The sequence below is a fragment of the Gymnoscopelus microlampas genome (genome assembly GCF_963454915.1).
Source record: "Gymnoscopelus microlampas genome assembly, chromosome: 7".
Taxonomy (NCBI): domain Eukaryota; kingdom Metazoa; phylum Chordata; class Actinopteri; order Myctophiformes; family Myctophidae; genus Gymnoscopelus; species Gymnoscopelus microlampas.
Genome location: NC_139944.1, coordinates 41365976 through 41381015, shown reverse-complemented (window position 1 = coordinate 41381015; position 15040 = coordinate 41365976). Strand labels below are relative to the sequence as shown.

The window sequence follows — 15040 nt, the reverse complement described above, 5'->3', positions numbered from 1 at the left end:
GAAGGTATTGCATGTGGTCCCTGACCATGCATTTAGTAATATGCAGGAAAGTGAAGATTTGTATTTTATTTTATTTTATCGTCCACTAGTTGAGAAACAGTGCAGTAAATTACCTGGCGACGTAAGCTGACACATCAATGTTGTCAGTTACTGGGAAGTCGGATGTCAAGAAATTCCACAGAAATGGGAAGATTAGATTAGAATCTCAAGGGAAACTGTACTGCCTTGTCTGGTTGATGTGTAATCAATCAATGTGTCTGCTTGCTCATACATAAGTTGCAATGAATCAGTTAACATGAGTTTAATATGGAAGGTTAAGAGAACAGAATAAGGGAAACCTCAGTTAAATAATGAGTGTTAAGGGCTTGATTGAATAGCTTTTTCCCTCACACCACGCCCATATACCCCCTCCCAAGTTCCCAACACAACAGTGGTCCCCAGGTTGATTCTCAGTCAAGGTGGTGGTCCCTGGTTCATAATCAGTTGAAAACCCCTGCTTCATAGCAATGAAGCAGGGGTCAGAAATACAGCTATTTTACACATATTTTTTACAAAAACAATATCACTTATACCCTACCTTTAAGTGTTTTCAGCACGAGTTGGCTTCAGCGTCCCAGATAACATTTTTAGGACACTGCTCTCAAGCAAGATTATAGGTGTGCTCCTAAAGCAGCCAAAATACAAAGGTGTGCCTTTGACCTTTCAGCTTAAACATTGCATTTAGAATCATTAAATTGTATCCACAGTCCACAGTCATTTTGTGTGGTTATTTCATTATGTGTTTTACTAGCCTACATAGCATAACGAAAAATTCTCCTCAACCCACTGATACTGCTGTGAACAAAGCATTTAGCTCATGCGAGGTCTGATCTCTCCATACCCAAGAATGCAGCTGAACTCCATTCAGTACATCAAAACGCAATGAGCTCAGAATAATGTGTTGTTGAAAGTTTGAAGTGAGTGAGCCCATCACCTCTTGACTGTGTAATGTGTTGCATGTGTAGTGTGTGTGTGTGTGTGTGTGTGTGTGTGTGTGTGTGTGTGTGTGTGTGTGTGTGTGTGTGTGTGTGTGTGTGTGTGTGTGTGTGTGTGTGTGTGTGTGTGTGTGTGTGTGTGTGTGTGTGTCTGTGTGTGTGTGTGTGTGTGTGTGTGTGTGTGTGTGTGTGTGTGGGGGTGGGGGGTGGGTGGGTGTGTGTGTGCTGGAGAAAGTGATAAAGGGTTGAGTGTCTTGTCACTTGCTCATAGCTAACAGAAAGGCAGGTAATAGAGTGAGATCAACACCACAATGCTTCTGCTCTACCTATTGGTAAGTGAAGAGAGCGGTACAATTACCTTTGTTGTTGTGTATATTTATGTTTTGTTCTTTTACAAGATCATAGTTTATTTAAACCTCATCTTCTTAAAGTTTTTTTTAAATGTCAATATTTACTTTGTATGACAGTTAAAAGCTTATTTATACTTGGTTGCGTGCCGGTGTAGTGCTCAGTAAATAGCAAATATACAAGCTCACCACGCGTCACATTTGTCATGTGGTGATTTTGTAGATCTGCTATTTACTGAGCACGACACCGGCACGCAACCAAGTATAAATGAGGCTTTTAGCCTACTTAACTGTCTACTGCAAAGTGCAAACTACTGTGAAACAATGTTGTTTTCCATTGTAGACCAGGTCGTTGAGCTACTGTAGGTAGCATGCTGTTTGTGAGCACATTTATGTCATTGTATTACCTATCGTGAAATATTTGTAAGCAAGCAGTCAGTCTAATATGTAATGGATCTAAAATTGCCATTTTACAATGCAAAACATCTCAAAACAGTTTGACATCTCAAAACCCACAGCCAGGGATCACCTTGCAAAGTGTACAAACCTGTTCTCATTCCTGATGAGAACTAGGTCTGTAAGGCTATATGGTCAAACATGCGGAGCATTTCTGACATTTTAAATACTACTCTTCAACTCAAGAACCAGTTAAACAACTCAGTTAACCCACATGTAGAGATACTCAGACATAAATCATGTACTGCTAATTACTGTAAAACATGAGATTGCTGTTACTGCTACTACTAGTACTACTGCACACTTTATTATTATCATTATTATTTTACACAGTGTTGTGTTTTTTTGTGTCTTTTATGGCTTATAGATCTTCTGTAGTGCTGCCTGTTCAGAGCAGCTAAGACGTGAAAAAAGGGCTTGGATCATTGACACCTTTAGTATCGATGAGGGCCCTGTGCCCTTTCCATACGAGCTGGGAAAAGTAAGCAAGCGATTAAAGAGAGAACATTTGAGTATTCTTTAAAATTATAGATGTTATTTCCATTCAAACGCATTTGATGTGTTCTTTTCAAATGTAATTAAAATGTTTTTATGTTATAAAGCGTTTGCTCTCACATTGTAGATCGATATCGAGCGCAAGTACCGTGTACATTTTGGTCTCTATGGAGCAGGGGTGGATGAGGAGCCTAAGGGAGTCCTCTCCATAAATCGAACATCTGGCATCGTGAAGGTCCATAAGGCTGTTGATTATGAGGAGATCCAATTCCTCAAGGTTTGGACGTATGCACATATTACGTGCATAACATGACACACGTTCTTTTACCCCATATCTGCTTTCCTAACAAGCAATCTGTACATTTCAATGATTTCAAATGCATGGGTGCTGTCTTATATTCTGCAGCTGAGTCTTGAGACAAAAACGGAAGACGGAAGACCTGACACCAAATTAGGGGTTGAAATAACCATACGAGACATCAACGATAACCCACCACGCTTTGAGAGAGATTTATATGAGTTGACCATCAGTGAAGAAGAGGCACAAGGTAAAGAATACAGATTTATATATACTTTTTTTGTAAGGCTGATGAACACCTCAAAGGTTGGTGGCAGGTGCGCAGGACAATCAGGAAGGTCCAAATGTTCAGAAAGGGATCTACATTATGATATCAAATCAAAGAAAAGGGTCCCACACACTGTCTGGAACTTGCAAAAAGGATGCTATGTATTAAATCGACGTTTCGGTCATTAGACCTTCATCAGGACAAACATCTTGCTTTTTGCAAGTTCCAGACAGTTTTCTTTGATTCGTTATCATAGCTCCCTTTCTAAAGAATACAGACATAAAATGTACATTTGTGAAATGACACTGCATTTATCATAGTTATTTTTCCCTCAATAGGCTCCTTCCTCCTAGCTGTGTTTGCCCGTGACAAAGACAAGCACGGAACACCAAACTCAACCTTCCACTATGAAATCAAATCTGTGTCTCCAACACCACCAGATGCTGAGTTCTTCTTTATTAATGATGTTGGCGGGATCTCATTTAAAGGATGTTTGGATTATGAGGCAGGTGACATATTTTCCCCTTAAAATGTCAGTTTGTAGCCTAGACTTTGTTTTACAAGTCCAGTATGGTTCACCATTGTCTTCTGGATTAAACACAGGTACATTATTTTAATACCCCGACTTACTTACAGAACATAACCGTAAAGGCCTACTTTTTTATGGAGAAAATATTGTTAATGCAAGAAATACGTAAAGACCCCTTTTCTTGAATATATAAAAAAAGAAAACAATTGATGCTCCTGCTTTTAAGTAACATGTCATGCATCTGTATTGACATTGAGTAACCCCCCACCCCACCCCCCCCGTGCTAAAACATTCACAAAAACAATGTGGTTGTTCAAGTTTTCTTCTGATCATTAGTGACTGACAACTTCTCCTCCCCCATACCTCACCGTAACTGTTATTGGGACAGAAGGGTGCTACTGCAAATTAGGGAATTTCCTTTTGGGAATACTTTTCATTACGTTTAATGCATCTAAAAGGCCATGGGAAGTTGGATTTATTTATCCAAAAATAAAACGTGAAATGGGATTCTAAACAGTTAAAACCAACTGGAAAAGCATGCATTCATTGTGCAATATAGGCATGAAACCTCAGTGTATAATGTCATGTATGACAGATAAATTCAACACAATCCATACTAGCTTGTTAAAGACAGATTTACAGATTACAATTTACAATTTATCCAGAGCAATTTACAATAAGCAAGGTAATCACAGAGACAGAATCTAGGATCCCAGGTAGGCTACACCATGAAGAACCCAGCACAGCAAAGAATATACAGATCAAAGAATGACCTGTTTGTTTATGTCTGTATTCAGGTGAGCAACAGTTACACAGTGCTTGTGGAGGCCATAGACCATGGAGAAGTGGTCCAACTGTCAAGTTCAACCACTGTACTAATTCATATCCAGGATGGCAACGACAATCTGCCGAGTATCAGCGGAAGAACTGTACGTATTCATGTTATGTTATCAACACTCTACAAATCTAGGAACAAATTAAAAATGTCAGATATTCATGCATTGATTGATGTCGTTTTGAGTTTTTGCTGTAGACTTTGATGGACACTGTGCTATAGGGCCATGGAAATCACTAGACCAGGGGTCTTCAACGTTTTCAGGCCAAGGACCCCTGAGAGAGAGATGAAGCAGGGACCCCCTCTATATTGTATAAAATTGTGTTACAGATTGAATTTTTTTTGTTTACTTGGTCTGCTCTTTTTTCCCTCTACTACACCTATACCTCTTTGCCAAAAATAGCCGATCTACAAGCTCACAACACCTCGCAGCGCGAGGCGTTGTGAGCTTGTAGATCTGCTATTTTTGGCTAAAGTTCTCCTCAGAAAAGGGATGCTAGGGTTCAAGTGGTTAAGGTAAAATAAAAAATCCTATCACACAAAGATTTGGCGGACCCCTTGTAGTAACTCTGAGGACCCCCTAGGGGTCCCGGACCCCCTGTTGAAGACCCCTGCACTAGACACCTTCCATTCATGAAAGAAGACATGATTAACACTACCACAGTGAAATAATGTATATAGGCTTACTGTATAACTTGGATTGTTTGTTCATTCTTGGCTACGCTCTTTTGACCTCTCTGCCTTTGGTGCATATGGCAGGGCACTGGAAACGTGACAGAAGGGGAGACTGGGTCATCTCCACTCAGACTACACGTCACTGATCGGGACAGCAAGGACAGCCCAGCATGGAGGGCCAAATACAGCATCAGTGGTGACCAGGGCGGGCATTTCATGATACAAACTGAAAGAGACACCAATGATGGAATCCTGACCGTTGTAAAAGTGAGTTCTCTGTTTGACTGCATACTTTGCATTTTATTGGCAACACCCTCCAGTCTTAGACACTGTACTGTAGTTGCCGTACAGAATGTTTGCTGTGGGAACTTACGACCTCCTGTGTGCTCGACTCATCAAGAATAATAATAATAATGGCAATAATAAACGCTATTAAAACTAATCTAATTATGTATCAAATCAATATGTCTGGTTACATTCAAAACATCATCACAATACAGTAGACGAAGAATGAAAGATGCAGTGTGCTATATTTTTGATAATTAACAAGGCCTGAAAATACTATGTGCTGTATTAAGGTTTCATTGAACCTAACAATCAATATTTGCACACCTCTCCATGCTTTCTAAAGCATGTTGTGAACATTTTGACTTACTTCAGGCTCCGCTCCCTGAACTCTTGCCAGATTTGTTGAAACACCTGAGGACCGCCAAAGCTTTTTAAAATCTGACCATGATTCCCCGCTGCTGTATTATGTCAGATTTTCCAGCGCAAGTTTACATCTAACCGCACCTCGGCTAAATGGCCAACATTGATTAGTATCCACAGATCCATCCAAAAAGTAACAAGGGCAACCTTAAGGTATGCATAGTTGAGCTGCTAGAGTGGGTTGATTACTGCACTCTCAGTAAAACAGGTTGGTGCAGGTGAATGGGGTCAATGGATTTATGTACCGGTAGGTCAGGTCAGGTCAGGTAAGGTCAGGGAAGTGAACCTCAGACTGCACCAGGCTATCAGCAACAAATATCTTGAATCCGTCCATTGTGCAAAACAATTATATGTGCAAAGTGCAGGTGAATTAAAACAATCAGTGCTCATTGTAGAGTCATCCATTTACAATTATTTATTTATTATCTTAACATCATCTAGGAAACTTAATGCAGGGAGGGGAAAAGGGAAATGCATCCAGCCTCATCCCACAATCAATAGATCAGAAGTTGTGACAATGTGCTGATCAATAATACATTTGATTGACCTTGACCTTTGACCCCACCTAGTTAGTTTTGTCCAACAGGTTGCAGCCTCTGGTCCACATGGTTTACACATGGTATGCATGGGGCTCTATAAAGGGCCGAACTGGCTAAAGCCACTCATTTGGTATTTAGGACTGGGCAAGGGGTGTTCCCCCACAAAGGTTGCTATTTTGGGACACCTGCCTTACCCGCAAAACACCTGTACTACCAATTACATTATGCATAGGTGTGGTTTGGGCGTTACAATAATAAAACCAATCACGTGCCAGATGGGGGACAGGGAATAGAGAAAGAGAGACCTGGTTTGTTTTGAAATGGCATAATTCCCCTTGTTTATTGGTAGGGGCAGCATATCATACAATCATGCAGTTTTGAAAAATATTTTAACTAATAATTTGGCTCCTTACATTTGGGTCCACTGTGTAATTTCAGCCTTTGGACTTTGAAGAGGGTGCAGAGAGAGAACTATCCATCTCAGTGGAAAATGAGGTGCCATATTTCTCATGTAAAGTGAAGGAGAGGACCTCCTCTGGCCTCTGGAAGGTTGAGACCAGTGGTGGAGGTGCAACTAGTTCAGATCAGACGGTGTCAAAGTCGCAATCTGTGACAGTCATCATTCAAGTTAAGGACACCAATGACCCACCAATGTTTACTGTGGCTATCAAAGAGGCTGTGGTGGAAGAGAATGCAGACATTGGAACCCATGTGGGGAATGTAACAGCTGTTGATCCTGACTCCAGTCATGCTAGAGATTTTGTGTAAGTAAACAAAAAAGCCCTTTCTTTCTTTTATACAACTTGATAATCGATTTGGAACTGGTGACATTCAGAATTATGTGCTCAGACTTAGTAAGTAATATCTTCCATGTATCAACAGGTATGTGATAGCAGATGATCCTGGTGGTTGGGTGACAGTGGATCCTCACACAGGCATCATCACTACAGCCAAGATATTGGACAGAGAATCTCCTCATGTGGACAATGGCACCTATTCCGTCATACTGCATGCGGTTGACAATGGTTAATTCACATGTGATGCCATGATATGGACAAAATATTTTTTTATTTCATATTTTCACAACTGCGCTTTTCATTGCACTTGTAACACAAGTTGTGTTTGACAGGTGACCCGCCTATGACGGGTACAGCCACTCTGCTGATCCATGTGATGGATCAGAATGACAATGTGCCCCAGCTGACCGAGAAACGTGTGAACATGTGTGTGTCTGAAGGCCCCTCCACCAGCGCAATCACAGCCATTGACCTGGACAGTGATCCTTTTGGAGGACCCTTTGCATTTGAACTGCTGGGGGACGTGATGGGAAAATGGAGAATAGATCCTTTACATGGTAAAATTATTATTATTTTTGTTTAAAGTGCTGTTGAGCCTTGTTAGAACCTGGAATAAGTATGAATATTATCCATCGTTTTTGTCTCTCGCTTCTGTAATCCTGGATGGAGGTACCAGAAATAGTGATTCCATTAACTCTCACTGCATGACAAAACAGGTCTCAGAATCACACTTTTAGGACATAAACAAATGCTTTGTTTGCGTTAAGTACCGGGCACATTTTTAATACATATACTGGTATTGGGTATGGTGAAATGGCTGTATTTATGTCATAATTACCCTTCAAGGTTCAATCCAAAGTTCAATATCGCTTACTGTATGACCATAGAACCACAATTCCCCAATCAAATATCACAAATATTTAAAACTAATACATGTATAATTGTACATATATATATATATATATAATTTACATGTGTGTTTTAACCATTAATTCTCTCAGGCTACACGGTGAACCTGGTGAGAGAGCAAAATGTATATGCTGGTTCACACACCGTTGAGCTGAAGGTATCCGACCTGCAAGGCCAGAGTGCCATTTACAACCTCTCTGTGATAGTGTGCGACTGCTCCAAGACGCCCAACTGCCACATCAGGACGAGAACAGGCTCCAATATCGGCCATGGTGCCATCGTGGCTGTGTTTGTTACCTTATGTCTACTCACGTGTAAGAACATCTGTTTCATTGGTTTTGGTGGTTCTCAAACTTTGTAATTTCGAGGATCCCCAGTTTTCATTTCATATCAATCATTTTGCTTCATTGGGAGATGCCTTACATCACATTCTTGTTTATCCGGGCAGGTTGGCCAAGCAAGGGGCACTAGCTAGCGGGGAAAAAAATAAATATTATATTTATAACATTTGTATTCAGCCTTTATTTTACCAGGCAGATTATTAAGAGCAAAATATTTTTTACAATAACGGCCTGGGGAACTCCTGGCATGACAGCTGTAATGGGTTAGTAGTTAAAGTGTATCTAGCCATTACCCATTACAATAGAATGCAGGAATCAGGAAAAATGACAACAGTATGGTACAATATATTCATATAACCCTAAAATGCATATAGACTAAAATGCATGTCCCTATACTGACAGGTTGCCTGCTGCTATCGATCTTCATAGAGGAGTTCTCCTTCTCCCCTGAGCAGATTGACAATTCTTGCGCAGAAACTCTGATTTCAACAAACATTGAGAAGCCAGGAACAGACTGCCAGGTCATACATACAGTACATCCCTCAGCAAAATCACTAAAAACAATATTCTCTCTCTCTCTCTCTCTCTCTCTCTCTCTCTCTCTCTCTCTCTCTCTCTCTCTTTCTCTATGTCTTTATCTATCTATATCTATATTTCTCTCTCTCTCTGTATTTATTTATATATCCCCCTCCCCAGAAATAGCAATTGTGTCATATTTACTTTTCCTCTTTGAATTCCAGGTACCAAATATGATACCAAAAGAAGACAATAATGAGCAAAACCACCAATCCCATTGGCACAAAGGGGGTAAAGGAGAACACCAAACACATTGTTTCATAAAGGTAGCATTAATTATTAACAGTTTCCATACTTTGAGAATGGTATAGCCCAAAATGAAGCTATAACCTGTCATTCATTCTTACAGGTTACTGATCAATCTAACATTTCCCAAGATGTCACAGGAGATCAATTATTTTATTATCTTAATGGCCACTCAATGAAACAGGTATTTTCATCTCTTAATTGATATAACACACACACACACACACACACACACACACACACACACACACACACACACACACACACTCTTCTCAAAACATTTCAATATCTTGGAAAGGTTAAACAAATCGTAATGTTATTAAAAAAGTGAAACAAAATATATTCTACATTCATTGCACATAAAGTGAAATATTTCAAGCCTTTTTTGTTTTATCCAGTAGCTCAAAATATTCAAATATTACAAAAGACCAATCAAAATAAGTATTTATTATAAGAAAATAATGAGCAAAAGCACCTATCCCACTGACAGATACAGGAAAACAACAAACACGTTTCTCATATGAGCCCCATTGTCATTGTTTCATGAAGGTAGCATTTATTTATCAATTTCCATAATTGATACTTTAAGAATATAGTGTAGCCCAAAATGAAGCTATAACTTCTGTCATTCATGCTTACAGGTTAATGGTCATCCTCCCAGTGCCCAAGACTTTTATAATCTCAAAAGCTATGGCGATATCTCAGACAGATCTTTCATCTCCATTCTTCATCAGGTTGGTAGTGTGCACATATTGTAGGACCTCTCATCGTCTTGTGACTTTCAATCATCTAGTTTATCATGTAACTATCAGCTGCAAGTACATGTATTGATCATATTCCCATAGTGGTCATTTTGTCATATTCTAGGACTGGGACCCCCCTAAGGATTTGAAAATAAGGATAAGACAGAAACTTAACTTGGTCCTGCAATTCTAGCTGGCAGCTTCGCCAGGCTCTGTGAGGCAAACTGGAGCCTGAAGTTCCACTGAATGCTATGAAGATAAATGAGAGCCAAGAGGACAAGCATATGAATAAACTCAATATTTTAATGATTGCCACCTGCATTAAATTGGTTCAGGAAAATAAAAGACATATCACATTTCTGGCTTATCCAGATTGAATTCCCATTTTATCAAGTCTGAACAGAAAAATCCACATTAACTAATTTTTGCTTTAATCACATTCCTTAGCATCGTTCAGACTGCTTAAAACCAATTTGACACCAACCTGGATTTGCAAGCAACTGGGTTGGGATTTGGGCTGCCAGTCTGAACAAGGCCTTAGCGCACAGAGTATGTCTCTGACTGGGCTGTCCAGCCTGGAAACCTGACAAATCTGCCAGAGCGAACACTGCCCAGTCAGAAACTAGCGTGCATCAAGAAACAAGAGATCAGAAATAATGTTTTTTTTCCCTGAACCTATTATCTAACAAAGGTTGTAATCATTAAAAATGGTGTTTATTCATAAGCGGGTCCAACCGCTCATTGACTGCAATGCATTCCACTGAACTTCCAGCAGCAGTTTGCCTCTGACAGTGCATGTAGTATGCCTGACTTAACCTTCATTAAAATTCTTGAACCCCCCAGGATGCATTTATGTATGCAAGAGCAAAATGGCCACTATGTGGTCAAAGATAACTACTGTAAGGTTTGACTTCTCTCTGCCCTTCCAGAGGCTGCTTTCTGCCAAGGCCACTGAGTTTGATCTGGTGGACGACAAGCCTCACATCTATGCTGATGAGGGGAACTCTTTTGACGCCCTCTCAGACCTGGAGGACATCGACATCCCTGAAGACGATTTTACTTTAAGCAAGCTGGATGACCTAGACCCCAAGTTTGACAAATTGGCTGCCATTTGCAAACCACTGCATGCAATCTGCGGAGGCTATACCTGAGCTGGTCATTTGCAGTGACACCATAATTTATATTAATGTAGGCTAAGGTTTGCATATGCTCCACATTGTTACTGCACATTTAGAATCCCTCTTTACCCAAATGTACAATAAATAAAAAAGGCCTTTGAATCATGTCACTCATTTATTTATTATTGGTTGTTTAAGAACCAAGCTTACCCCACAGTATTGATGGAAAAGAAAAGATCTATAGTAATTCATGTCCATCTCAGTTGTAGAAAATAAATAGCATTCGGAAGGGCTCACATCTGGGCAGTCAAACATGCCTCTAAAATATTTACAAAGAAAAAAAGAAAAAGTACCATTGCTGGTCAAACCTCAAGTGAAAGTTGAAACAGTTCATATTGAAATAGTTAAACATTATTTAAACAAATATGGTTTAATCAAGAGGTAGAAACCAAGTTTCATGCCTCTGAATTGAGTGCCAACTCTTCCTTAGACAATGCCACTCCCGATCATGAGATATCATTTCAATAATTTCGCAAGTACAAAGTACAATATTCCCAAGGAGACATTGGGATGAATTAAGAAAAAAAATAGAAAACAAATCTTGGCTTCAAATTTCCCCCAAAAGAAAAAAGGGCATTCTTTTTCAAGCAAATTCACACCCTCCCACTACCAATTTTAGGCAGGGATCGCTGGTCAGAGTTTCCTTGTCCTCTGCGTCCACGATAACCCCTGAAGCCCCTGGCCCTCAGGAAGCGGCCTGGTACCCCAAACGTCTCCATGTTCAACTTTTTCTCTTCTGCCCAGGTTGTTCTCCTATGAGGACACAAATAAACATGTTAGTTACAAAACATACCTTAACAGTGTTAAAGACAAAGTGAAAATATGGATTAGTAGAAACGCATCCAAATGATGAAATGAACATTCACCTGGGCTTCAAGTCTGATGAGATGTTGTCAAAGAAGCATTTGGTTTTGTCATAGAATTTGTCTCCAGGAAACTCCATCTCCTCCATATCCTGGCTGTTCTGCGTTTCCAACCCAGAATCCACTTTGGCTTCTCCCTCTGCTGCAAGAAAATCAAACTCACATCTGTTTACAACTACCTTTACAGAAACTGAAGTTTTGACGACTTTAACACAGTACGTGAATGCACAAATCTGAAACAACAATATGTCACTTTAATGGATCAGCTGACCTTGAGACTCCTTTGTGAGATCATCTTTGAACTGAGCGTTTGCAGTTTCAAAATCAAAATCTGACTCAAATTGCAAGGTAGCATTTGAGTTTTCCACAAGAAGCTGGCCTCTGCCACGGTTCCTGGTCCTGCGACTGCCTGCATGCCAAGTACAGTACCACAATCAAACCACGCAAGAACAAACTACTATACCCATGTGTTAAAAATAAAGTATTTAAATGTTTTATACTTTGTCTTCGTCTTGGCCTCTTGTTTTCCTCATTACTTTGTCCAGGGACCTTGGGTGCGGCATTCTGAGATTTTACCTGACCTAAGCATGAATCATTTGAATGTCAAAAGGAAACAGAAAATGTAAGCACAATTATACCTCAGCATCAGTGACATGTCTAGGCCCAAATGCTCTATTGAACCCCGATAGCACCGACATTTACAGATGTTTTTTTATCCAAATAAATTTGTGTTTGTTGTGTACGACAGCTCTTTTTTAAAACTTAAAACCAGTCTGCTTACTCTGCGGTACATTCTTCTTCGGCGTCTGGAAGCCATCTTGTCCAGAGCGCTGGGATGGACGAGCAGGCCCCCTGTTCTGCTGCTGGGATGCAGTTTGGCCCCTTTTCTGGCCGGTATTAGCCATTGGAACCGTCTGGACAGCCTGCTCTACCATGGGGCTTCTTTGTACCGGAATGCCATGGAGTCCTGCTCCTAAAAGACATGATTAAGGACTACGGTTTCAATAGGCCTAGATGTAGGCAGTTAAGACTCGAAATGGAATGTGGTGTACCGTAGTTGGCAAGCAGTCCAAATTAGGCTTCAACATATCAACCTCAACATATCAACCACTTATCAAAGAGCAGTGCTTACCAAGACCCAGCGCTGCTGCGTACCGCTGGTTGAGTAGAGAACTGGCAGCCAGCTGGTCATAGGAGGGCATTGGATCTCTATATGGACTCCAGCGTTGGTGGTATGGGTTAGGTGTACCGCCGATGGAGGACTGCAAAATAATACATACTGTAGTTAACTAATGCATATATTGGTTGTGATTACCATGACTTTATACACTCAGCATCTAGCAGGTTTTTGGAGTCAGTTACCTGTACAATGGCAGGGTCATGAGGCAATCCATGATGCGTTTTTGGTGGCTCAGACACAGTGATATCCTTGATATCACTCCCTCTGAAAATTATGTATTCATAGATTTCATCTTTGGGTGGGACTGGTCTATCTGATGGTCGGCCCTCAGTCCCATATGATTTAACTGTTGGAGAAGGTGAAAATAACTGGTAAGCCTGAGTGCTTTACATAAAACTGAAGAAAATTATCTGAAAGTTAAAATATAAAGTACAGTGTGAATAAGGGAATAAAACAAGAGTGTACTTAACCCGTAAGCCCAGGAAAGCATCTGCCATTTTTTTAAAATCGTCAAAAGTTGGTGCAAATCTTTGAAAACGTGCAATATATATTTTTAAAGTCAACATTTGTAACGCAAGTCTAGGGGGTCCCTTGAACAAAATACCAAATACATATAAGTTTGAGTACCACTGATATAGCAACATGTTTTTTCAAAAAACAGTTCTTAATCTTCGTCTGTCCAGAGCCGATGAAGATGAATGAAGGGGGGGACAGAAGCACACATTCTGGAAAAATACCAGCTTACCTTTGGCCAAAGCAACAGTGGACTTTTCTGTGTCGACAGAAGACAAAATTCCCTCATAACGAATCTGGGCCTTGGAAATCAAACTTATCTTGCTCCCAATGTAAGGGGTTCCTCCTCCAGTACTCATGTTTGTTAATGTTTAGGCTACAGGCTCCTCAGACGGACGCCGAGTTCTCACACCTACAACTAATCAACTGGAGAGGTCCAATCGAGCGTCAGCTGTGGTCTTTATAAGAATGCGGTGACGCACCTCCTTTGTGTGGCCCTTGGAGCGTGTGGTCGCTTAATTGGGCTACTTAATTCCGCTCATTAGTTACACCCATTTTGATGGAGACAATATCCATTTAGTGTTCTTGTAATCACCTGTTGTACCTATGTGCAGCAGTGGAAAAAGTACTCAAACTTTACTTGAGTAAAGTTAAAATATACTAGAGTAAAAGTACTCAATATGCAGAATGTCCCATTTAACATGTTTCCAAATGTATAAAAATACTGTGAAAATAGTAGATCTACAAGCTCACAAGGCGTTTGCCATGCATTGTGAGCTTTTAGTTCGTCTATTCTCAAATGGCCTAAAGTATAGAGGGCTGATGTGATTAAGTTTTCAAATAATTATAGTGGAGTAAAAGCACAATCTTTGCCTTTGAGATGGATTAGAAGTAAAACTAAAAGTACTGAAAATTGATAATACTACAGTAAAGTAAAAAATACCTCAACATTTTACTTAATTACAGTACTTGAGTAAATGTACTTAGTTACAGTTACTTAATTACACCACTGTTTGCGTGTGCACTCATTGATGCTCAGACACTTGAGGAGGATGATACAATTCCTCTGAAAACGGAGGGTGTGGCGCCCCCTCAGACGCATTTTCTCAGCAGCAACTCCACTTGTTGTGTGAGCCTCTTTCTTTGGTCTTTCGACCAGGTGGGCGTGGTTTTAAGGCATCGGGTTAAGCTCAGGTTTAGGCATATAAAACACGCCCACCTGGGCGAAACACCAAAGAAAGAGGAAGTCCCTCCACTTGCTGTGGGCAAAAACACTGCAGCCATCTTGCGCAGCACGTCGAGGATGACAAAACTCTTAAATTCACGTCATAGTCGTGCTGAAAACCACATTTTTGGAGTATTTAAAGTCACGTGGTACGACTTTCAAATAGACAAGCGAGAGTACGAATGTAAACGTGTTAGTTTACAATGTAAACGTCTCGTGTGAAACATTTCCCGTGACATCTGCAGACCGATGTGATTCCGTCCCATACATCGACTGAACTCAACTGACAGCTGAACATTGTTGCCAGATTCTGCGAGAGAAATAAGCAACTGGTCTATGAAAACA

General features: G+C 40.3%; 2 protein-coding genes across 2 annotated transcripts; one reads left to right on the top strand and one right to left on the bottom strand.

Moving 5' to 3' along the window:
- Positions 1 to 1196: 1196 nt before the first annotated feature.
- cdh27 (cadherin 27) lies at positions 1197 to 11483 on the top strand. The gene is made up of 16 exons (XM_084063122.1): positions 1197 to 1306; positions 2145 to 2258; positions 2400 to 2549; positions 2679 to 2820; positions 3177 to 3343; positions 4165 to 4296; positions 4962 to 5144; positions 6563 to 6888; positions 7007 to 7149; positions 7254 to 7478; positions 7923 to 8144; positions 8574 to 8692; positions 8912 to 9013; positions 9097 to 9177; positions 9635 to 9727; positions 10666 to 11483. Exons 1-16 carry the CDS (start codon positions 1286 to 1288, stop codon positions 10885 to 10887), a joined length of 2442 nt encoding a protein of 813 aa, XP_083919248.1. The 5' UTR covers positions 1197 to 1285; the 3' UTR covers positions 10888 to 11483.
- A 21-nt stretch (positions 11484 to 11504) lies between these two features.
- On the bottom strand, positions 11505 to 14951 carry LOC311049501 (protein LSM14 homolog B-like). The gene is made up of 8 exons (XM_084063106.1): positions 13703 to 14951; positions 13140 to 13303; positions 12910 to 13039; positions 12559 to 12750; positions 12278 to 12358; positions 12049 to 12186; positions 11781 to 11919; positions 11505 to 11667 (listed from the first exon to the last, which is right to left on the bottom strand). The coding sequence occupies exons 1-8, from the start codon at positions 13827 to 13829 to the stop codon at positions 11508 to 11510; spliced, it is 1131 nt and encodes a 376-aa protein (XP_083919232.1). The 5' UTR covers positions 13830 to 14951; the 3' UTR covers positions 11505 to 11507.
- Positions 14952 to 15040: the final 89 nt, after the last annotated feature.